The sequence below is a fragment of the Salvelinus fontinalis genome, chromosome 7 (assembly GCF_029448725.1).
Source record: "Salvelinus fontinalis isolate EN_2023a chromosome 7, ASM2944872v1, whole genome shotgun sequence".
Taxonomy (NCBI): Eukaryota; Metazoa; Chordata; class Actinopteri; order Salmoniformes; family Salmonidae; genus Salvelinus; species Salvelinus fontinalis.
This window is the reverse complement of record NC_074671.1, coordinates 7,568,729-7,591,916: the sequence shown is the minus strand read 5'-3', so window position 1 is coordinate 7,591,916 and position 23,188 is coordinate 7,568,729. Positions and strand designations below refer to the sequence as shown.

At 44.1% G+C, this 23,188-nt stretch overlaps 2 protein-coding genes across 3 annotated transcripts in view; one reads left to right on the top strand and one right to left on the bottom strand.

Moving 5' to 3' along the window:
- Positions 1–5: 5 nt before the first annotated feature.
- alg14 (ALG14 UDP-N-acetylglucosaminyltransferase subunit) lies at positions 6–16,063 on the bottom strand. Its single transcript, XM_055928205.1, has 4 exons — positions 15,877–16,063; positions 14,644–14,795; positions 13,902–14,024; positions 6–1,091 (listed from the first exon to the last, which is right to left on the bottom strand). The coding sequence occupies exons 1-4, from the start codon at positions 16,019–16,021 to the stop codon at positions 861–863; spliced, it is 651 nt and encodes a 216-aa protein (XP_055784180.1). The 5' UTR covers positions 16,022–16,063; the 3' UTR covers positions 6–860.
- Positions 15,979–23,188, top strand: part of LOC129858950 (TLC domain-containing protein 4-B-like) — a 43,211-nt gene continuing 36,001 nt past the window's right edge. Inside the window, exon 1 of one of the 2 annotated variants that reach the window (XM_055928204.1) lies at positions 15,979–16,183. The gene's annotated coding sequence lies outside the window, so the exon portion shown is untranslated. Of the gene's footprint in view, positions 16,184–16,833; positions 17,122–23,188 lie in introns of those variants that run through there. The other variant, XM_055928203.1, reaches the window with a different exon arrangement.

The following is a 23,188-nucleotide window of genomic DNA, read 5'->3' as shown; positions in this document are numbered from 1 at the left end:
AAAGCTTAGGTAATGTAATTTATTCACATGGTAGTTACACCAACACCTCACTCAAGTCAGATATACAGCAGCTACATATCAGGTATGATTACCAGTTAGTATTTCTTTAAACTGTACACGGCACCATATAATAAAAACACCAATTTCATAACACATTGAAGTGGTCCAGAACATCTTTACGTAGTTATTATGTATAGAGCTCGATGTTCCAGAGTTTGTAGAAAAATATACATCACAGTCCATCAAGCAGACACACTATTAAACATGATCTATCTGAACAAAGTGTTCCCATTTGTAACACGCTGAAATAGTATCAGTAAAGACAAAAAGGTAGTCTTTTTTCCACCCCAGATAATCTATCCACAGTCAGACTATCCTCCCCGAGTCAGACTATCCTCCCCGAGTCAGACTATCCTCCCCGAGTCAGACTATCCTCCCCGAGTCAGACTATCCTCCCCGAGTCAGACTATCCTCCCCGAGTCAGACTATCCTCCCCGAGTCAGACTATCCTCCCAGAGTCAGACTATCCTCCCCGAGTCAGACTATCCTCCCCGAGTCAGACTATCCTCCCAGAGTCAGACTATCCTCCCAGAGTCAGACTATCCTCCCAGAGTCAGACTATCCTCCCAGAGTCAGACTATCCTCCCAGAGTCAGACTATCCTCCCAGAGTCAGACTATCCTCCCAGAGTCAGACTATCCTCCCAGAGTCAGACTATCCTCCCAGAGTCAGACTATCCTCCCAGAGTCAGACTATCCTCCCAGAGTCAGACTATCCTCCCAGAGTCAGACTATCCTCCCAGAGTCAGACTATCCTCCCAGAGTCAGACTATCCTCCCAGAGTCAGACTATCCTCCCAGAGTCAGACTATTCTCCCGAGGTAAATTGATTTGGGGTATTTGTCTTTCAGGGTGGACCACTGCACAAAGAAGTAGTCTGAGACGTGATAGAGGATCTTCCCGGACAGGGATAGGCTCTCCACTCTGCAGATGCTCTCAACGTAGACAAGCAGGACTCTCTTCAATCCCAGGAGGCCCAGGAGAAGTCCTGCCGCGCACAGAGGGACGCAGGTCCCAGGGCCGTTACACAGCACCTGAAACAACACAGAGAGAGAGAGAGATAAGCACATGTTCATTCAGCATGACACTCCTAGCCACTCACAAGCCCTAAAAATTACCTTGACTAACCTGTACCCCCGCACATTGACTAACCTGTACCCCCACACATTGACTAACCTGTACCCCCGCACATTGACTAACCTGTACCCCCGCACATTGACTAACCTGTACCCCCGCACATTGACTAACCTGTACCCCCGCACATTGACTAACCTGTACCCCCGCACATTGACTAACCTGTACCCCCGCACATTGACTAACCTGTACCCCCGCACATTGACTAACCTGTACCCCCGCACATTGACTAACCTGTACCCCCACACATTGACTAACCTGTACCCCCACACATTGACTAACCTGTACCCCCACACATTGACTAACCTGTACCCCCACACATTGACTAACCTGTACCCCCACACATTGACTAACCTGTACCCCCACACATTGACTAACCTGTACCCCCACACATTGACTAACCTGTACCCCCACACATTGACTAACCTGTACCCCCGCACATTGACTAACCTGTACCCCCGCACATTGACTAACCTGTACCCCCGCACACTGACTAACCTGTACCCCCACACATTGACTAACCTGTACCCCCACACATTGACTAACCTGTACCCCCACACATTGACTAACCTGTACCCCCACACATTGACTAACCTGTACCCCCGCACATTGACTAACCTGTACCCCCGCACATTGACTAACCTGTACCCCCGCACACTGACTAACCTGTAACCCCGCACATTGACTAACCTGTACCCCCACACATTGACTAACCTGTACCCCCACACATTGACTAACCTGTACCCCCGCACATTGACTAACCTGTACCCCCGCACACTGACTAACCTGTACCCCCGCACACTGACTAACCTGTACCCCCACACACTGACTAACCTGTACCCCCACACATTGACTAACCTGTACCCCCACACATTGACTAACCTGTACCCCCACACATTGACTAACCTGTACCCCCACACATTGACTAACCTGTACCCCCACACATTGACTAACCTGTACCCCCACACATTGACTAACCTGTACCCCCACACATTGACTAACCTGTACCCCCACACATTGACTAACCTGTACCCCCACACATTGACTAACCTGTACCCCCACACATTGACTAACCTGTACCCCCGCACACTGACTAACCTGTACCCCCACACATTGACTAACCTGTACCCCCACACATTGACTGACCTGTACCCCCACACATTGACTAACCTGTACCCCCACACATTGACTAACCTGTACCCCCGCACACTGACTAACCTGTAACCCCGCACACTGACTAACCTGTAACCCCGCACACTGACTAACCTGTACCCCCACACATTGACTAACCTGTACCCCCACACATTGACTAACCTGTACCGCCGCACACTGACTAACCTGTACCCCCACACATTGACTCGGTTCCGGTACCTCCTGTATTTAACCTCGTTATTGTTATTTTGTGTTACTTTTTATGATTTGGTAAATATTTTCTTAACCATTTCTTGAACTTCATTGTTGGTTAAGGTCTTGTAAGTAAGCATTTCACAGTAAGGTGAAAGGCAGTAGGGTTTTGGGGAGATGGGGAATTACAGGAACAGACAGCTGCCTGGAATATACAGCCAGGGATGGGCAACTGGCGGCAATACCCCTTTTGTAGGCCCACGGACTATTAAAAAATATATATATACAATAATACATTGGATGGGGGGGGGGGGGGGTTTACCTCAGTCGGGGTCTCAACTTACTGTTGATAGTTAGAATAGTAGAATACACAAGGTGCAATTTAAAAAATGTGGTTGTGCCCCAGCAGTCAGTCAATTAGTCCATGTCTGCATCACAGGAGGTTGGTGGGACCTTAATTAGGGAGGACGGGCTCGTGGTAACGGCTGGAGCGGAGTCAGTGGAATGGCATCAAATACATCAAACATATAGTGTCCATGATTTCCATGTGTTTGATGCCGTTCCATTGACTCCGTTCCAGACATTATTATGAGCCGTCCTCCCCTCAGCAGCCTCCACTGGTTTGCATATATGTTTTTCCGTTGGTAAATTAGCTGGTAAGTTAGCTGGCTGCTAGACTCTTGTAGTAATCATGGTCTAATTACCTGGGTGGGGCCCATTCATCAGTTAGATTTACCTCTACCCTTTGGCAAAATGTGTAGATTAGCAGGAAATGATCCCAAAATGGCACCCTATTCCCCATGGGCCCTGGTCAAAAGTAGTGCACCCTATTCCCTATGGGTCCCTGGTCAAAAGGAGTGCACCCTATTCCCTATGGGTCCCTGGTCAAAAGGAGTGCACCCTATTCCCCATGGGCCCTGGTCAAAAGGAGTGCACCCTATTCCCTATGGGTCCCTGGTCAAAAGGAGTGCACCCTATTCCGTATGGGTCCCTGGTCAAAAGGAGTGCACCCTATTCCCTATGGGTCCCTGGTCAAAAGGAGTGCACCCTATTCCCCATGGGCCCTGGTCAAAAGGAGTGCACCCTATTCCCTATGGGCCCTGGTCAAAAGGAGTGCACCCTATTCCCTATGGGTCCCTGGTCAAAAGGAGTGCACCCTATTCCCCATGGGCCCTGGTCAAAAGGAGTGCACCCTATTCCCTATGGGTCCCTGGTCAAAAGGAGTGCACCCTATTCCCCATGGGCCCTGGTCAAAAGGAGTGCACCCTATTCCCTATGGGTCCCTGGTCAAAAGGAGTGCACCCTATTCCCCATGGGCCCTGGTCAAAAGGAGTGCACCCTATTCCCCATGGGCCCTGGTCAAAAGGAGTGCACCCTATTCCCTATGGGTCCCTGGTCAAAAGGAGTGCACCCTATTCCCTATGGGCCCTGGTCAAAAGGAGTGCACCCTATTCCCTATGGGTCCTTGGTCAAAAGGAGTGCACAATTTTCCCTATGGTCCCTGGTAAAAAGTAGTGCACCCTATTCCCTATGGGTCCCTGGTCAAAAGGAGTGCACCCTATTCCCTATGGGTCCCTGGTCAAAAGGAGTGCACCCTATTCCCCATGGGCCCTGGTCAAAAGGAGTGCACCCTATTCCCTATGGGTCCCTGGTCAAAAGGAGTGCACCCTATTCCCTATGGGTCCCTGGTCAAAAGGAGTGCACCCTATTCCCCATGGGCCCTGGTCAAAAGGAGTGCACCCTATTCCCTATGGGTCCCTGGTCAAAAGGAGTGCACCCTATTCCCTATGGGTCCCTGGTCAAAAGGAGTGCACCCTATTCCCCATGGGCCCTGGTCAAAAGGAGTGCACCCTATTCCCTATGGGTCCCTGGTCAAAAGGAGTGCACCCTATTCCCCATGGGCCCTGGTCAAAAGGAGTGCACCCTATTCCCTATGGGTCCCTGGTCAAAAGGAGTGCACCCTATTCCCCATGGGCCCTGGTCAAAAGGAGTGCACCCTATTCCCTATGGGTCCCTGGTCAAAAGGAGTGCACCCTATTCCCCATGGGCCCTGGTCAAAAGGAGTGCACCCTATTCCCTATGGGTCCCTGGTCAAAAGGAGTGCACAATTTTCCCTATGGGTCCCTGGTCAAAAGGAGTGCACCCTATTCCCTATGGGTCCCTGGTCAAAAGGAGTGCACCCTATTCCCTATGGGTCCCTGGTCAAAAGGAGTGCACCCTACTCCCTATGGGTCCCTGGTCAAAAGTAGTGCACCCTATTCCCCATGGGCCCTGGTCAAAAGTAGTGCACTAGATAGGGAAAAGGGTGTCATTTGGGACACAACCAGTGTCAATCACCACTGACACAGTGTGGTTCACGATTTATTGACCTTGGCAAGTCAGTTAAGAGCAAATTCCTATGTACAATGACGGCCTACCAAAAGGCCTCATGCTGGGACGGGGGCTGGGATTAAAAATGTAGAATACAGACACCGCGACAAGAGAGACCACACCACTAAGTAAAGAGAGATGTAAGATAACAACACAGCATGGCAGCACAAAACATGGCAGCAGCCCAAAACATGGCAGCAGCCCAAAACATGGCACAATCATTTATGGGCACAGATAACAGCACAAATTTAGAGACAACAATACATCAAGCGAAGCAGCCACACCTGTCTAAGAGTATCCACGATTGAGTCTTTGAATGAAGAGATTGAGATAAAACTGTTCAGTTTGAGTGTTTGTTGCAGCTCGTTCCAGTCTTTAGCTGCAGCGAACTGAAAAGACGAGCAATCCAGGGATGTGTGTGCTTTGGGGACCTTTAACAGAATGTGACTGGCAGAACGGGTGTTGTATGTGGAGGATGAGGGCTGCAGTAGATATCTCAGATAGGGGGGAGTGAGGCCTAAGAGGGTTTTATAAATAAGCATCAACCAGTGGTTCTTGTGATGGGTACAGAGAAAACCAGTTTACAGAGTACAGAGTGCAGTGGTGGCAAATCTGATGGCCCAATGGTAAATAACATCTAGCCGCTCGAGAGCAACCCTTACCTGCCAATCTATAAATTATGTCTCCGTAATCTAGCATGGGTAGGATGGTCACCTGAATCAGGGTTAGTTTGGCAGCTGGGGTGAAAGAGGAGCGATTACGATAGAGGAAAACAAGTCTAGATTTAACTTCAGCCTGCAGCTTTGATATGTGCTGAGAGAAGGACAGTGTACCGTCTAGCCATTACTCCCAAGTACTTGTATGAGGTGACTACCTCAAGCTCTAAACCCTCAGAGGTAGTAATCACACCGGCGGGGAGATGGACATTCTTCTTACCAAACCACATGGCCTTTGTTTTGGAGGTGTTCAGAACAAGGTTAAGGGTAGAGAAAGCTTTGTGGAAGAGCGTTTAATACAGTATGGTTCATGATTGAATGTGGAGAGACGTCTGTGAAACTAAGAAGTGAACCTCGTTAAAGCTGGGATCCTTAGTTGCTACGTCCATTTTTAAACTTAATGATATATAGACCCAGTGATTTTTGAAGAAGATAACTTCAACTGTCATACCCCATCAGAACCCAAAACGTACGTTTATTTTACACCAAGGTTTGTAATGTACTGTAAATATAAACAGACACAATATACCGTTAAAACTATACTTTTGATATCATTGATGGTGAATCCTTGCTTCTATAGCTGTCTTTGAATTTGAGAATGGTTACATTTTCTCTGACCCCTCCCTCAACACATACAATATACACAATTACAAAACATATGAAGAAAAACTGACACATTAATCAACACAGAGGTCTCTGACCATGACCCTGAACTCACCAAGGGGGACCAGAACATCTCCTTTCAGAGAGCTATGGAACTTGTTCCACATACACAGAGCATAAAAACCTAAATCAGCTTTATCAAACTCTGTGGAGACAGAAGGGGCCTCCAGTGTTATCCAAGCCTGAGACCGGGTTTGGTCATTTGTAAGTCTAAAATTAATTAATGATGAAAGAGAGAGAGATATATATATATATGACATCTGCATGACTGCTTTGTAGATAAACAAGAAAATGCTTCCCTCTCCTTACATTTAAAGACGCACAACCCACTTTGATACAAAACACAATGGTGAGTTCTATAACCATCACCAGTAATAAACCTAAAGGAACAATGGTGAGTTCTATAACCATCACCAGTAATAAACCTAAAAGGAACAATGGTGAGTTCTAGAACCATCACCAGTAATAAACCTAAAGGAACAATGGTGAGTTCTGTAACCATCACCAGTAATAAACCTAAAGGAACAATGGTGAGTTCTAGAACCATCACCAGCAATAAACCTAAAGGAACAATGGTGAGTTCTAGAACCATCACCAGTAATAAACCTAAAGGAACAATGGCGAGTTCTAGAACCATCACCAGCAATAAACCTAAAGGAACAATGGTGAGTTCTAGAACCATCACCAGTAATAAACCTAAAATACACAACTGAAAACAGCATCTAGTGGTTTAAGTGTAGATGCTGCTGCATGCATATAGACAATATCCCCAGAATCTAAAATAGACATAATCTAAAATAGACATAAAAGTGACCTGGACAATATCCTTCTTGTTATCAAAAGTCAGACATGCTTTGTTTCTGTAAAAGAAACCAAACTTCAACTTCTTCGCCAGCTCAGGGAAACTAATCCGGACGCTTATAAGAAATCCCGCTATGCCCTCAGACGAACCATCAAACAGGAAAAGCGTCAATAGAGGACTAAGATTGAATCCTACTACACCGGCTCTGACTCTCGTCGGATGTGGCAGGGCTTAAACTATTACGGACTACAAAGGGAAACACAGCTGCCCCGTGAGCTGCCCCGTGACGCGAGCCTACCAGACGAGCGAAATACCTTTTATGCTCACTTTGCGGCAAGAAACACTGAACCATGCATGAGCACACCATCTGTTCCGGACGACTGTGTGATCACGCTCTCCGTAGTCGATGTGAGCAAGACCTTTAAACAGGTCAACATTCACAAAGCCGCAGGGCCAGACGGAATACCAGGACATGTACTCAAAGCATGCACGGACCAACTGGCAAGTGTCTTCACTGACATTTTCAAACTCTCCCTGTCTGAGTCTAATATGTATATGTTTCAAACAGATCACCATAGCACCTGTGCCCAAGATAGCCAAGGTAACCTGCCTAAATGATTACCGGCCCGTAGTACTCACGTCGCTAGTCATGAAGCGCTCTGAAAGGCTGGTCATGGTTCACATCAACATGTCAGAAACCCTAGACCCACTCCAATTCGCAAACCGCCCCAACAGATGACACAATCTCAATCGCACTACACACTGCCCTTTCCCACCCGGACAAAAGGAATAATTCTGTGAGAATGCTTTTCATTGACTACAGCTCAGCGTTCAACACTGTAGTCCCCACAAACTCCTCAGTAAGCTAAGGACCCTGGGACAAAACACCTCCCTCTGCAACTGGATCCTGGACTTCCTGACAGGCCGCCCCCAGGTGTTAAGGGTAGGCAACAACACAAAGCTGTCATCAAGGCAAAGGGTGGCATTTTGAAGAATCTCAAATATATTTTTATTTATTTAACACTTTTTGGTTACCACATGATTCCATATGTGTTATTTCATAGTTGTGATGTCTTCACTATTATTCTAAAATGTAGAAAATAGTAAAAAATAAAATATATTTTTTTTACAGCATTACCAATTTTATTAATATAGATTGTAAACAGTAGTGGGCTGAGTATCACACCTTGGGGCACCCCTTTATGTAACTCGGGGAACTCCGATTTTACCCCATCTACCTTGATGGCCTGAGTTCTATCATTGAGATAATTATGAAACCATCGACAAGGCATCACTACCCAACACCACCAAGGAAAGCTTATTCAACAGAATAACATCTGCAGCATTAAAAGCCTACAAACATGGCAGAACAATTCTTTCTATCATCTAAGGCATTTGCAATATCATTTCCAACCAGCATGGTAGCCGTAGTTGTATTATGTTTAGGTCCGAATCCAGATTGATTAAGAAATTAAGAAAACAATTTTACAGAGAGATAATAACGCAGCCCTTTGTTGACCAATGATTCTAGTACAGTTGAAAGACAAGGGCGCCTGTATGTTGGATAACTATGATGATCACTACTATGCCAACAACAGAGACAGGTTAAGTCACCTTTGTGTTAGCTCTGCCCCTATAAGAACTGCTTCCAAATAAGAAAACATTTCCTTCTCCGAAACCAGTCTTGAGATAACACTACTTACGTCAATAAAAAGCCTAAATATTTTATGGAATGCATTATGCAACCAAGTTGTATTCTAGCAAACCAAAAGCAGCAACAGGCCACCTTGAACACACTTCCATCCTCTCACTGTGAAGACACTGATCTTATTGGATTGTGCTGACAAATCTGGGGGAGGAAACAGCGCGTGTGTCCTCAGAAATGACTTTTACAGGTAACACACTTGAATGCTCTATGGGTTAGGGAGGTGTTGAACGCTCTATGGGTTAGAGAGGTGTTGAACGCTCTATGGGTTAGAGAGGTGTTGAACACTCTATGGGTTAGAGAGGTGTTGAACACTCTATGGGTTAGAGAGGTGTTGAACACTCTATGGGTTAGAGAGGTGTTGAACACTCTATGGGTTAGAGAGGTGTTGAACACTCTATGGGTTAGAGAGGTGTTGAACACTCTATGGGTTAGAGAGGTGTTGAACACTCTATGGGTTAGAGAGGTGTTGAACACTCTATGGGTTAGAGAGGTGTTGAACACTCTATGGGTTAGAGAGGTGTTGAACACTCTATGGGTTAGAGAGGTGTTGAACACTCTATGGGTTAGAGAGGTGTTGAACACTCTATGGGTTAGAGAGGTGTTGAACACTCTATGGGTTAGAGAGGTGTTGAACACTCTATGCGTTAGAGAGGTGTTGAACACTCTATGCGTTAGAGAGGTGTTGAACACTCTATGCGTTAGAGAGGTGTTGAACACTCTATGCGTTAGAGAGGTGTTGAACACTCTATGCGTTAGAGAGGTGTTGAACACTCTATGCGTTAGAGAGGTGTTGAACACTCTATGCGTTAGAGAGGTGTTGAACACTCTATGCGTTAGAGAGGTGTTGAACACTCTATGCGTTAGAGAGGTGTTGAACACTCTATGGGTTAGAGAGGTGTTGAACACTCTATGGGTTAGAGAGGTGTTGAACACTCTATGGGTTAGAGAGGTGTTGAACACTCTATGGGTTAGAGAGGTGTTGAACACTCTATGGGTTAGAGAGGTGTTGAACACTCTATGGGTTAGAGAGGTGTTGAACACTCTATGGGTTAGAGAGGTGTTGAACACTCTATGGGTTAGAGAGGTGTTGAACACTCTATGGGTTAGAGAGGTGTTGAACACTCTATGGGTTAGAGAGGTGTTGAACACTCTATGGGTTAGAGAGGTGTTGAACACTCTATGGGTTAGAGAGGTGTTGAACACTCTATGGGTTAGAGAGGTGTTGAACACTCTATGGGTTAGAGAGGTGTTGAACACTCTATGGGTTAGAGAGGTGTTGAACACTCTATGGGTTAGAGAGGTGTTGAACACTCTATGGGTTAGAGAGGTGTTGAACACTCTATGGGTTAGAGAGGTGTTGAACACTCTATGGGTTAGAGAGGTGTTGAACACTCTATGCGTTAGAGAGGTGTTGAACACTCTATGCGTTAGAGAGGTGTTGAACACTCTATGCGTTAGAGAGGTGTTGAACACTCTATGCGTTAGAGAGGTGTTGAACACTCTATGGGTTAGAGAGGTGTTGAACACTCTATGGGTTAGAGAGGTGTTGAACACTCTATGGGTTAGAGAGGTGTTGAACACTCTATGGGTTAGAGAGGTGTTGAACACTCTATGGGTTAGAGAGGTGTTGAACACTCTATGGGTTAGAGAGGTGTTGAACACTCTATGGGTTAGAGAGGTGTTGAACACTCTATGGGTTAGAGAGGTGTTGAACACTCTATGGGTTAGAGAGGTGTTGAACACTCTATGGGTTAGAGAGGTGTTGAACACTCTATGGGTTAGAGAGGTGTTGAACACTCTATGGGTTAGAGAGGTGTTGAACACTCTATGGGTTAGAGAGGTGTTGAACACTCTATGGGTTAGAGAGGTGTTGAACACTCTATGGGTTAGAGAGGTGTTGAACACTCTATGGGTTAGAGAGGTGTTGAACACTCTATGGGTTAGAGAGGTGTTGAACACTCTATGGGTTAGAGAGGTGTTGAACACTCTATGGGTTAGAGAGGTGTTGAACACTCTATGGGTTAGAGAGGTGTTGAACACTCTATGGGTTAGAGAGGTGTTGAACACTCTATGGGTTAGAGAGGTGTTGAACACTCTATGGGTTAGAGAGGTGTTGAACACTCTATGGGTTAGAGAGGTGTTGAACACTCTATGGGTTAGAGAGGTGTTGAACACTCTATGGGTTAGAGAGGTGTTGAACACTCTATGGGTTAGAGAGGTGTTGAACACTCTATGGGTTAGAGAGGTGTTGAACACTCTATGGGTTAGAGAGGTGTTGAACACTCTATGGGTTAGAGAGGTGTTGAACACTCTATGGGTTAGAGAGGTGTTGAACACTCTATGGGTTAGAGAGGTGTTGAACACTCTATGGGTTAGAGAGGTGTTGAACACTCTATGGGTTAGAGAGGTGTTGAACACTCTATGGGTTAGAGAGGTGTTGAACACTCTATGGGTTAGAGAGGTGTTGAACACTCTATGGGTTAGAGAGGTGTTGAACACTCTATGGGTTAGAGAGGTGTTGAACACTCTATGGGTTAGAGAGGTGTTGAACGCTCTATGGGTTAGAGAGGTGTTGAACACTCTATGGGTTAGAGAGGTGTTGAACGCTCTATGGGTTAGAGAGGTGTTGAACACTCTATGGGTTAGAGAGGTGTTGAACACTCTATGGGTTAGAGAGGTGTTGAACACTCTATGGGTTAGAGAGGTGTTGAACACTCTATGGGTTAGAGAGGTGTTGAACACTCTATGGGTTAGAGAGGTGTTGAACGCTCTATGGGTTAGAGAGGTGTTGAACACTCTATGGGTTAGAGAGGTGTTGAATACTCTATGGGTTAGAGAGGTGTTGAACGCTCTATGGGTTAGAGAGGTGTTGAACACTCTATGGGTTAGAGAGGTGTTGAATACTCTATGGGTTAGAGAGGTGTTGAATACTCTATGGGTTAGAGAGGTGTTGAATACTCTATGGGTTAGAGAGGTGTTGAATGCTCTATGGGTTAGAGAGGTGTTGAAAGGTGTTGAATACTGTATGGGGAGGTGAATGGATGGACAGCGATTCTTCAGGGCAGAATGTCAGCCAATGGCAGGTGATATCTACAATCCAAGACTACTACTAACTAGTACATTCTGTAAGCACTGGCTGCCGTCTCTTTCTCTCGCTCTCCCTCTCTGTGCTTGCTTAGTCACACTCTGCCCTACACTCCTCTTTTCCCCATCCTCCCTCTCTTCCTGCTGTTATCCCGAGAGACCGAAGGGGGGAACCCCTGACCCTCTGTCTCCCCTCTCCCTCCTCCAGAGCAGAGCTGCAGAGTTAAGGCATCAGCATGCTACAGTTCGGCTGGCTCCTAGCTCAACTCGGCTAGTCTAACCCAACGAGTGTACTCCCATACTCCCTGAAAAGATGTTGGCTTGACAAAACGCTGTAGCCAGTGTACACACCTCCTCAAAATAGTCAGAATTAAATCGAAGATAAAATGAATAACACACATTTCTTGAGTTGAAGTTTGACATCTAAATAAGAGGTTGGAGGTCTAGGATGTCTGGTCAGTTCTGTCGAAAGAGCACAAACAGATCTGGGACCAGGTCACAGTACCACACCGAGGGCTGCGTCCTAAACCAACCAGACAGATTATATTCTATTATGAACAAACCTTCCATGTCTGGTCTGAGAGAGACTCAATGGGATGGGGTACAGCAGTGTACTGTCATAGACTAAATGGGATGGGGTACAGCAGTGTACAGTCAGAGAGACTAAATGGGATGGGGTACAGCAGTGTACTGTCAGAGACTAAATGGGATGGGGTACAGCAGTGTACTGTCAGAGACTAAATGGGATGGGGTACAGCAGTGTACTGTCAGAGACTAAATGGGATGGGGTACAGCAGTGTACTGTCATAGACTAAATGGGATGGGGTACAGCAGTGTACTGTCAGAGACTAAATGGGATGGGGTACAGCAGTGTACTGTCAGAGAGACTAAATGGGATGGGGTACAGCAGTGTACAGTACATAAACAGTACCATATCTGACCTAATAAGGATAGATGATATATTATATTATGATCCAACCTACCATGTTTGGCCTAATAAAGCTAGATTATATATTATATTATGATCTAACCTAACATGTCTGGCCTAACAAAGCTAGATGATATATTATATTATGATTCAATCTACCATGTCTGGCCTAACAAGGCTAGATGATATATTATATTATGATTCAACCTACCATGTCTGGCCTAACATGGCTAGATGATATATTATGATTCAACCTACCATGTCTGGCCTAACAAGGCTAGATGATATATTATATTATGATTCAACCTACCATGTCTGGCATAACAAGGCTAGATGATATATTATGATTCAACCTACCATGTCTGTTCTAACAAGGCTAGATGATATATTATATTATGATTCAATCTACCATGTCTGTTCTAAAAAGGCTAGATGATATATTATATTATGATTCAACCTACCATGTCTGTTCTAACAAGGCTAGATGATATATTATATTATGATTCAACCTACCATGTCTGTTCTAACAAGGCTAGATTATATATTATGATTCAACCTACCATGTCTGGCCTAACAAGGCTAGATGATATATTATGATTCAACCTACCATGTCTGTTCTAACAAGGCTAGATGATATATTATGATTCAACCTACCATGTCTGGCCTAACAAGGCTAGATGATATATTATATTATGATTCAACCTACCATGTAACAAGGCTAGATGATATATTATGATTCAACCTACCACGTCTGGCCTAATAAGGCTAGATGATATATTATATTATGATTCAACCTACCATGTCTGGCCTAACAAGGCTAGATGATATATTATGATTCAACCTACCACGTCTGGCCTAATAAGGCTAGATGATATATTATATTATGATTCAACCTACCATGTCTGGCCTAACAAGGCTAGATGATATATTATGATTCAACCTACCATGTCTGGCCTAACAAGGCTAGATGATATATTATATTATGATTCAACCTACCATGTCTGGCCTAACAAGGCTAGATGATATATTATGATTCAACCTACCATGTCTGTTCTAACAAGGCTAGATGATATATTATATTATGATTCAACCTACCACGTCTGGCCTGAGCCTGAACACCAGAGGAACGGCGTAGAGCAGGGCGTTCAGAGTGGAGATCACAGAGGAACTCCAGGATTGAAGCACCTCACGGCTTCGAGGGATCCGCTGGATGGTAAACTGACGAGGAGGGAAGTGATAAAATGAGACGGCTAGCTTAAAATCTCACAGGTCAATTATCTCTGATAGCAGAGATAGGTACCACAAGCAATACTGACTACTATACAGAGAGAAATCTAGCCCAATGGCAAGTAGCCTCGTGATGGGAAGTTTTGTTACAGACACAAAAGAAAGAAAAGGAGTTGACTCCATCTGGTGGTGAGGATAGGACTTGCACTGAGATTTACACTACAGATCAGAATCTCATCTCAATGACAACTAACAACATAAGATGTTCATTTGAATAGAAGAGGACTTGCACTGAGGACTCGATTTACACTACAGATCAGACTCTCATCTCAATGAGAACTAACAACATAAGATGTTCATTTGAATAGAAGTGGACTTATAAAGATCATTGCAACTCAAAACGTTGTTATGTAAGACATTCTATTACAGAGAGGAATTCATATTTCAACAAACGGTAACAATGCAGTAAGAAACAGGGATCTTGAGACATTCAGGGATCTTGAGACCTTGTCCATGTTTTCCTGATTTTGAAGGGCAGTTGATGACTGTGTCTGAAATAGGCTACTCAAGAACTATGCTACTTATATGTGCAAGAGGCTGTAGGTTCTACCTGGCCTTTTGAACCAGTGTCTTTCTTTGCGTTTTCAAAGATGCGTATCTTGTCTTCACTCATCTTGTCTGTGTCTGCGATTATATAGTGTCTTGGGCTGTAGGACTGAGAGAGACTCTCCATCAGACGCAGGATCTCAGTGGTGTGTCCCCCTGAAGAAAAAACCCACAATGAATGCATAGATGTAACGTAGGCTACGTGGTCAATAGAAGCACTAGTATTATCCTCTGCGTCTCCTTTTCCAATGGTGCTCTGTGTTACAATCCAAACAGCTTAAAACAAAGTATATACAAAGCATAATTCTTAGATTTTACAAGTACATTTCACAATGAACAGGTATTAAAGTCTTAAAGGGACCTAATTAACCAGGATGTCCAGCTGTAATATATATCCTGAAGGAATGAGCAGCACTATAACTAAAAGCAGTTTGGCCCAAAACAGAGGAGACATATTATATCACCATAATCTAGGACTGGCAGGAGTGTCGCCTGTACAATCTTATTCCTGTTGTCAAATGTCAAACGGGACTATACTAAATACGACACCAAGGTTAATCCTCCGTGTTTTAGTTAGTTTATCTATATGCGTTTACAAATTACAATGTATCATCAATCAATTTGTGCTCCACTCAAGCTAGCCTATAGGGTACATTATGCAAGTCAGTGGGGTCCATAGTATGAGACTTGGATAACAAACGTTGTTTTAATGTCAACACGCGAGTTTCGTATGGAATCTAAAGCGTGCTGCAGTTCACAAATGGCGTGTTTCACAGAGAGGGCACTAACTTAGAGAACAAAACAGTATCATCCGTATAATAGTGCAATTTACAATTACTCACAGTGTTTCCAATAGTGTTTCTAAATAAAGTAAAGACGTGTTGTTTTGACATAAAACACTGAATGCGCATTATAATGTTACATACATTTAGCTTTAATAAAGTAGCTGATCTCTCTTCGTCATTATACCCGCCACATCATGTTTGTTATTGGTGACGTCAGCCCTGATAGCTAGGTTACCTAGTTACCGTAACAAGCGATTATTTGTTACTACTCTGTAGTTTTAATAACTAGCATAAAGGTAGAAAGAAATAACAATTAAGTGTAAAGTAAAGAGTAAAGCCTAGTAATTGATAAATATTCACAAATGCTCCAAAAGCAAAAGATTGTCTCGGACGCTTCGGTACCTGCTGCTAGCTTAGCCAGCTAGCTAACGTTACTTTTAAAATGTTGATACCTGATCCAGCAACGACAAGCACGCAAACGGAACCTTTCTCTCCAGGTTTACATTTTGATCCAGAACGAATCACAATCAGAAGCCGCACTATAACACAAATCACTGTAAAACAAAGTCCTGTGAATAGTCCTAACAACACTGCCATGATTGCTACTACGGACACTCGTTTGGACCAGTTGGAGCGGAGCGCAAAAGCATTATTTATGTACAGTTTCCTGGAAACGGTCTAAGCAACAATAAAATGGATGTCAACGGGGAAAACCAAACTGCTGAGATTGATTTTGATTAAGCTTCAACCATTAATCAAGTAAGTTGTTTGGCTTTGTTTAGTTTATTCAACAAAACAAGTCAGCATCATTAATATGTCCAGCAAGGATCCAGACCACAAAATGCAACATCTCCTGGCATGTGGCTGCAATCATTTTATTTGATGGCCATACTGTCATGTCATAACCTGTCAATATAATAATCTCAATAATAACAGTTTATACTACATTGAACCAGAACATGCAGCAAGGACGGCTGTGGGGGATAAATATTCTCAGACGCCTATTTTAATAGGCCAGGTGGATTGGCTTGGGGAGCCGATGCAACCCCAAATGTCAAGCAATATTAGCCTATTTATTCCTTGAGCGTGGGTCAGCCCAAAACTGTGTCACCAATCAGGCCCCCGAGGACTGGAATAACCCTCCCCTCTAGTCTAAACCACCTGGTAGGCCATACTTCACCCCCCTTTAACACCATTTGAGTCACAGGACCAATGTGACTGACAGTGTTCTAACCATGGTCGTTTCAGCAACACCAAACATTGTCACTGTTGATCAGGGAGTTAAATTGATATTAGCAAATTGACATATATTTCATTAACGCGTGTGTGTGTTGGGAGGGAGGGGGTGTATGATAATAGGCCTATCTCTTTAAGAATGTAGCTGTAATTCGATCCCATATGATAGAGTGCTCTGCCCTACTGTAACGTCCCCATCACTTCCATAAGTGAGCGTCAGTTTCGCTGCATCACACACCGCTGTCAATTTGCACGTTATGTGGGGTGGATTTGTCATTCAGTGCAATGCAGTTTAGAACTACGGTTCCCCTTTGCACGGTAAAATCGGGCTTGTAGGCTCCGAGAGAGCTATATTAAAAGTACTAAACATAACATGACATCGGACAGCATTTGCCATGCCTTCGCACCATCACAAACCAGTTGAGTTCGGAACAGAGATCTAAATGGAAGCCTGAAGAAAGGTAAATCTGTCTGTTCATGTGTGTCTCTTAGGCTGTTCGTTTACGATTTTGAACCAAACGCTATGTTACAATTACAGTAAAGGGGGTGTCGTTGTTAGTTAAATTGGTTGAAAATATCAAATGAAAATGGAATACATTGACTGAATTATATTTGATTGTATACGCATCTATCACGATGTAACTGCATCGTTTCAATGTTACACGTTATGTCCCACCGATTCTGCGATTGATATGCTACATTACATATACTGTAAATATGTATATACACACGTGCAGGGCTTATTGTTTAATTGCAGGCTACACATTTGTAGCATAGGCCTACAGATTTTTTTTTTCATTTAACAAAATCTTATTTACAATGACTGGCTACAACAGACGAAGCTGGACCAATTGTGCGCCGCCCTATGGGACTCCCAATCACGACCGGTTGTGATGCAGATTGGATTCGAACCAGGGTGTCTGCAGTTACACCTCAAATAATGAGATGCAGTGCCTTAGACCGCTGCGCCACTCGGGAGCTATAAAGAGAAAACATTTAAGTAGAGATAGACATTAAATAAATGAACAAAACAAAGACACCGATGTTGATTAAACCAGCTCGGAGAGTTCCTTCACAGCAGAGTGTGCCCGTTTATGACAGGGACTGGTGCTTCTAACAACCCACTGGAGCTAGAGGGATTTGATGATGGGGATGCCAGATTATGCAGTTGGTTTGCTGGCCCTGATGTTGTCCTCAGTCTCTCAGTATCCTTCCTGTAATGCCAGGTCGAGTGATGCATGCAAGCAAAACCCCCAAACCCAGATTATTGACCAGATACTCTAGCAGGGGTGGGCAATTGCAGTCCTCGAGGGTCTGATTGGTGTCACAGTCTTGCCCCAGCTAACACACCAATAATCCAATAATCACCTAATCATGATCTTCAGTTTAGAATGCAATTTGATTAATCAGCTGTGTTTTGCCATACATGTTTAATGCTTTTCGACCTGTCCCCAAATTAATATTGTTGGTTAAGAGTTAGTTTTGATATTTCAATCTGCGTGGTCTGAACACGTCTGGTGTGGGTGAACAAAATCAACATGCGGGCACACGCTTGCATTGCAATTAATTTTTTAATTTTTTTACACATACATGTTATTCAGTCATTGCGCCCACACTGCTCGCGCGCATCAATGAGCTTCTGTGTAGCCAGGCGCTAACATGCTGACCAGACCGCACACATGCCTGCACTGACTTTGTCCTCCCACACCAGACATGATCAGGACACGTAGGTTGTAATATCAAAACTCTGAACCAATTATATACATTTTTTGGACAGGTCGAAATGCATTACAGATTTATGGCAATTTAGCAAGCTAGTTTGCTGTTGCTGTCTAATTTGTCCTGGTATATAAACATTGGGTCGTTATTTTACCTGAAATGCACAAGTTCCTCTACTCAGACAATTAATCCACAGATAAAACGGTAAACTGAATTTGTTTCTCGTCATCTCTCCTCCTTCCTTCAGGCTCCTTTTTCTTCTTTGGACTTGATATGGGGGTCGGCTGCATTACTACAACTGACTGGAGTCTGATCCTCAGTTCATCTATCATTTCACACACGTGGGTATATGCTCCTAAAAAAACAATGAGGAGATTTGAGAGGCAGGACTTGCAGTGCATTGAGTTTCACAAATAGAACCATTTTTTTTTTTTTGTGTCTGGCGTTCGCAAGCAGTGTGGGTGCAATGATTGAATAACATGTACTGTATGTGTACATTTATTTTGCAACGCTTGCACATGTGACGCGAGCGGTGTGGTCATCATGTAAAACAGAACAGAGCTTCTATTTGTGATGCTTGATGCACTGCAAGTCCCGCCTCTCAAATCTCATTGGTTTTTAGGAGCACATACCCACTTGGGTGATTGAAAGATGAACTGAGGTCCACACTCCAGTCCAGTTTGTGGTGGTAATACACCTTAAAGTTGGTTGCCAAACAGCAAGCAAGCTAGGTAGCTAAATTGCTATAAATGTTTAATGCTTTTCGACCTGTCCCCAAATTAATATAATTGGTTCAGAGTTTGTTTTGATATTTTAACCTACGTGTCCTGATCGCGTCTGGTGTGGGTGGACAAAATCAATATGCACGCACGATGGTGCACAAGAGGTCTGGTCAGCATGTGACAATGAAAATAAATCTCTTCAAAAATGGAAGGCAGAGTAGCTAAAAAGTTGTAAGTAGTTGACAAGTTGCTAATTAGCTAAAATCCTAAAGTTGTCCATGGTGAGATTTGAACACACAACCTTTGGGTTGCTATGCATTCGCGATTGTGTGTTACCATATGTTGTTATCTAGAAAATAATAGAAAATAGCTTAGTCTAGTACAGCCTTCACACCAATTAGCCTACATGTATACGCCATATCAATTAGTAAGGCTGATGAAACAGATCGGAATGTTTAACTTAAAATGTTAAAACTAAATGTTGATAAACTATTATTTCTTAACATTTTAGAATGTGCAATGTGGACACGGCGGTAGGCGAATGTTTCAAAATGCAGTTTGAAGGAAAACACCGTTCTAAAATGTGCACTGCACATGAGAGCGGTTTCATGGACAGAGATGGTAAGATCTGTTAGAAATGTGGAAATGTGTTACTGAGAAATCCATTTTACAACCATCTAAATGCTTAAAGGTGGTGCAAAGATGTACCAAAGCTGAAGCTGTTATGTCCTGCATCGGCAAGATAGAACAGCGTCGTCTGATAAGACGAGGGGCGGCGGACTATGTAGTTTTGTAAATAACAGCTGGTGCACGATATCGAAGGAAGTCTCGAGCTATTGCTCGTCTGAGGTAGAGTATCTCATGATAAACTGTAGACCACACTACATACCTAGAGAGTTTTCATCTGTATTTTTCGTAGCTGTTTACATACCATCACAGTCAGAGGCTGGCTCAAAGACAGCATTGAATGAGCTGTATTCCGCCATAAGCAAACAAGAAAACGCTCACCCAAAGGTGGCGCTCCTAGACTTTAATGCAGGGAAACTTAAATCTGTTTTACCAAATTTCTATCAGCATGTTAAATGTGCATCCACAGGGAAAAAAACTCTGGACCACCTTTACTCCACACACAGAGATGCATACAAAGCTCTCCCCTGCCCTCCATTTGGCAAATCTGACCATAATTCTATCCTCCTGATTCTTGCTTACAAGCAAAAATTAAATCAGGAAGCACCAGCACCAGATCAATAAAAAAGTGGTCAGATGAAGCAGATGCTAAACTACAGGACTGTGTTGCTAGCACAGGCTGAAATATGTTTCGGGATTCCTCCGATGTCATTGAGGAGTACACCACATCAGTCACTGGCTTGATCATTAAGTGCATCGATGACGTTGTCCCTACAGTGACCGTACGTACATATCCCAACCAGAAGCCATGGATTTTTGCAACATCCGCACTGAGCTATAGACTAGAGCTGCCGCTTTCAGGAAGCGGGACTCTAACCCGGAAGCTTATAAGAAATCCCGCTATGCCCTCAGATGAACCATCAAACAGGCAAAGCATCAATACAGGACTAAGATCGAATCGTACTACACCGGCTCTGATGCTTGTCGGATGTAGCAGGGCTTGCAAACCATTACAGACTACAAAGGGAAGCACAGCCGAGAGCTGCCCAGTGACATGAGCCTACCAGACAAGCTAAACAACTTCTATGCTCGCTTCGAGGCAAATAACTATGAAACATGCATGAGAGCACCAGCTGTTCTGGAAGACTGTGTGATCACGCTCTCCACAGCCGATGTGAGTAAGGCCTTGAAACAGGTCAACATTCACAAGGCCGCAGGGACAGACAGGTTACCAGGATGTGTACTGCGAGCATGCACTGACCAACTGCCAAGTGTCTTCACTGACATTTTCAACCTCTCCCTGTCCAAGGCTGTAATACCAACATGTTTTAAGCAGACCACCATAGTGCGTGTGCCCAAGAACACCAAGGTAACCTGCTTAAAATTAAAATAATACCGAACCGTAGCACTCACGTCTGTAGTCATAAAGCGCTTCGAAAGGCTGGTCATGGCTCACATTAACACCATTATCCCAGAAACCCTAGATCCACTTCAATTTGCATACCGCCCCAACAGATCCACAGATAATGCAATCTCAAGACAGTCATGAAGAGGGCATGACAAAACCTATTCCCCCTCAGGGGGACTGAAAAGATTTGGCACGGGTCCTTAGATCCTCAAAAGGTTCTACAGCTGCATCATCAAGAGCATCCTGACTGCTTGCATCACTGCCTGGTATGGCAACTGCTCGGCCTCCAACCGCAAGGCACTACAGAGGGTAATGCGAACGGCCCAGTACATCACTGGGGCCAGGCTTCCTAACATCCAGGACCTCTATACCAGGCGGTGTCAGAGGAAGGCCCAAAAAATGTCAAAGACCCAGCCACCCTAGTCATAGACTGTTCTCTCTGCTACCGCACGGCAAGCGGTACCGGAGCGCCAAGTCTGGGTCCAAGAGGCTTCTAAACAGGTTTTATCCCCAAGCCATAAGATTCCTGAACACCTAATCAAATGGCTACCCAGACTATTTGCATTGCCCGCCCGCCCTCTTTTACACCGCTGCTACTCTCTGTTGTTATCATCTATACATACTCACTTTAAGAACTCTACCTACATGTACATATTACCTCAACTAACCGGTGCACATTGACTCTGTATCGGTACCCCCCTGTATATAGTCTCGCTATTGTTATTTTACTGCTGCTCTTTAATGACTTGTTACTTTTATTTCTTATTCTTATCAATGTTGGACATCAGGCATAATGACCACCCAGTGGTTCACTGCCTTTATGCATGGGTTAACAAGTAAGTAAGACCCCAGCCACCCTAGTCATAGACTGTTCTCTCTGCTACCACACGGAAAGCAGTACTGATGCACCAAGTCTGGAACCAACAGGACCCTGAAGAGCCTCTACCACCAAGCCATAAGACTGCTACATAGTTAGTCCAGGTAGCTTTTTGGTTAACTATTTGACTATCTGCATTGACCCCTTTTGCCCATATCTTTTTTTTAATCATCACATATGCTTCTGCTACTATTTATATTTATTTTATATATTTGTATCTATTTATTTACGTATTAATACCTTTATTTCTCTGTTTTCTTTCTCTGCGTTGTTGGGAAGTACGCATTTCACTGTTAGTTTCACCTGTTGTTTACGAAGCATGTGACAAATACAATTTGATTTGATGACTCCGTCCTTCGGGACCTTTTTTTTGATTGTAAACCACAGTGATTGAACCAGCTCACTGGGAGAGTCATCAGAAGCCACAGCAGATGTCCTTTGTGATTGCGTGCGTTCATTGCTTTCTGCGCTGCGGAAGCTATGCTGGTGCGTGTATCTCTGAGTGGCAGGATCTGTCTGTTTTATTGCCACACGTCAGTGCTGTGGCTGAGACAGGCTGTCTCTTGGGTTATAGCCCTAACACTGCTGCTGCTGGATAAAGGCTTTACAGCTGAGGCTGGGGGCTGGGGGCTGAACCTGCAGTACACAATAATAGTCCCTTGCACAGGGGGGTGATTCACAGTGTAAATGCCTAGTAGCCTATCGACTGGTACAGGCAGTAATAATACATGACTGTAAATGTTGTTACCTGAAGTAACAATAACATATTTGGAAAGCAGAGCTAACATGCTTAGTAGCTGCATTTTACTGCGTGAATGGTTACTGGCGGAATTCATTTGGCAACATAGTACAGTAGGAAATCAGGAATTTATGTTCTTGGGTGTCCAATCGCAGTAGCATCAGGAATTGATGTTCTAGGGTGTCCAATCGCAGTAGCATCAGGAATTGATGTTCTAGGGTGTCCAATCGCAGTAGCATCAGGAATTGATGTTCTAGGGTGTCCAATCGCAGTAGCATCAGGAATTGATGTTCTAGGGTGTCCAATCGCAGTAGCATCAGGAATTGATGTTCTAGGGTGTCCAATTGCAGTAGCATCAGGAATTGATGTTCTTGGGTGTCCAATCGCAGTAGCATCAGGAATTGATGTTCTAGGGTGTCCAATCGCAGTAGCATCA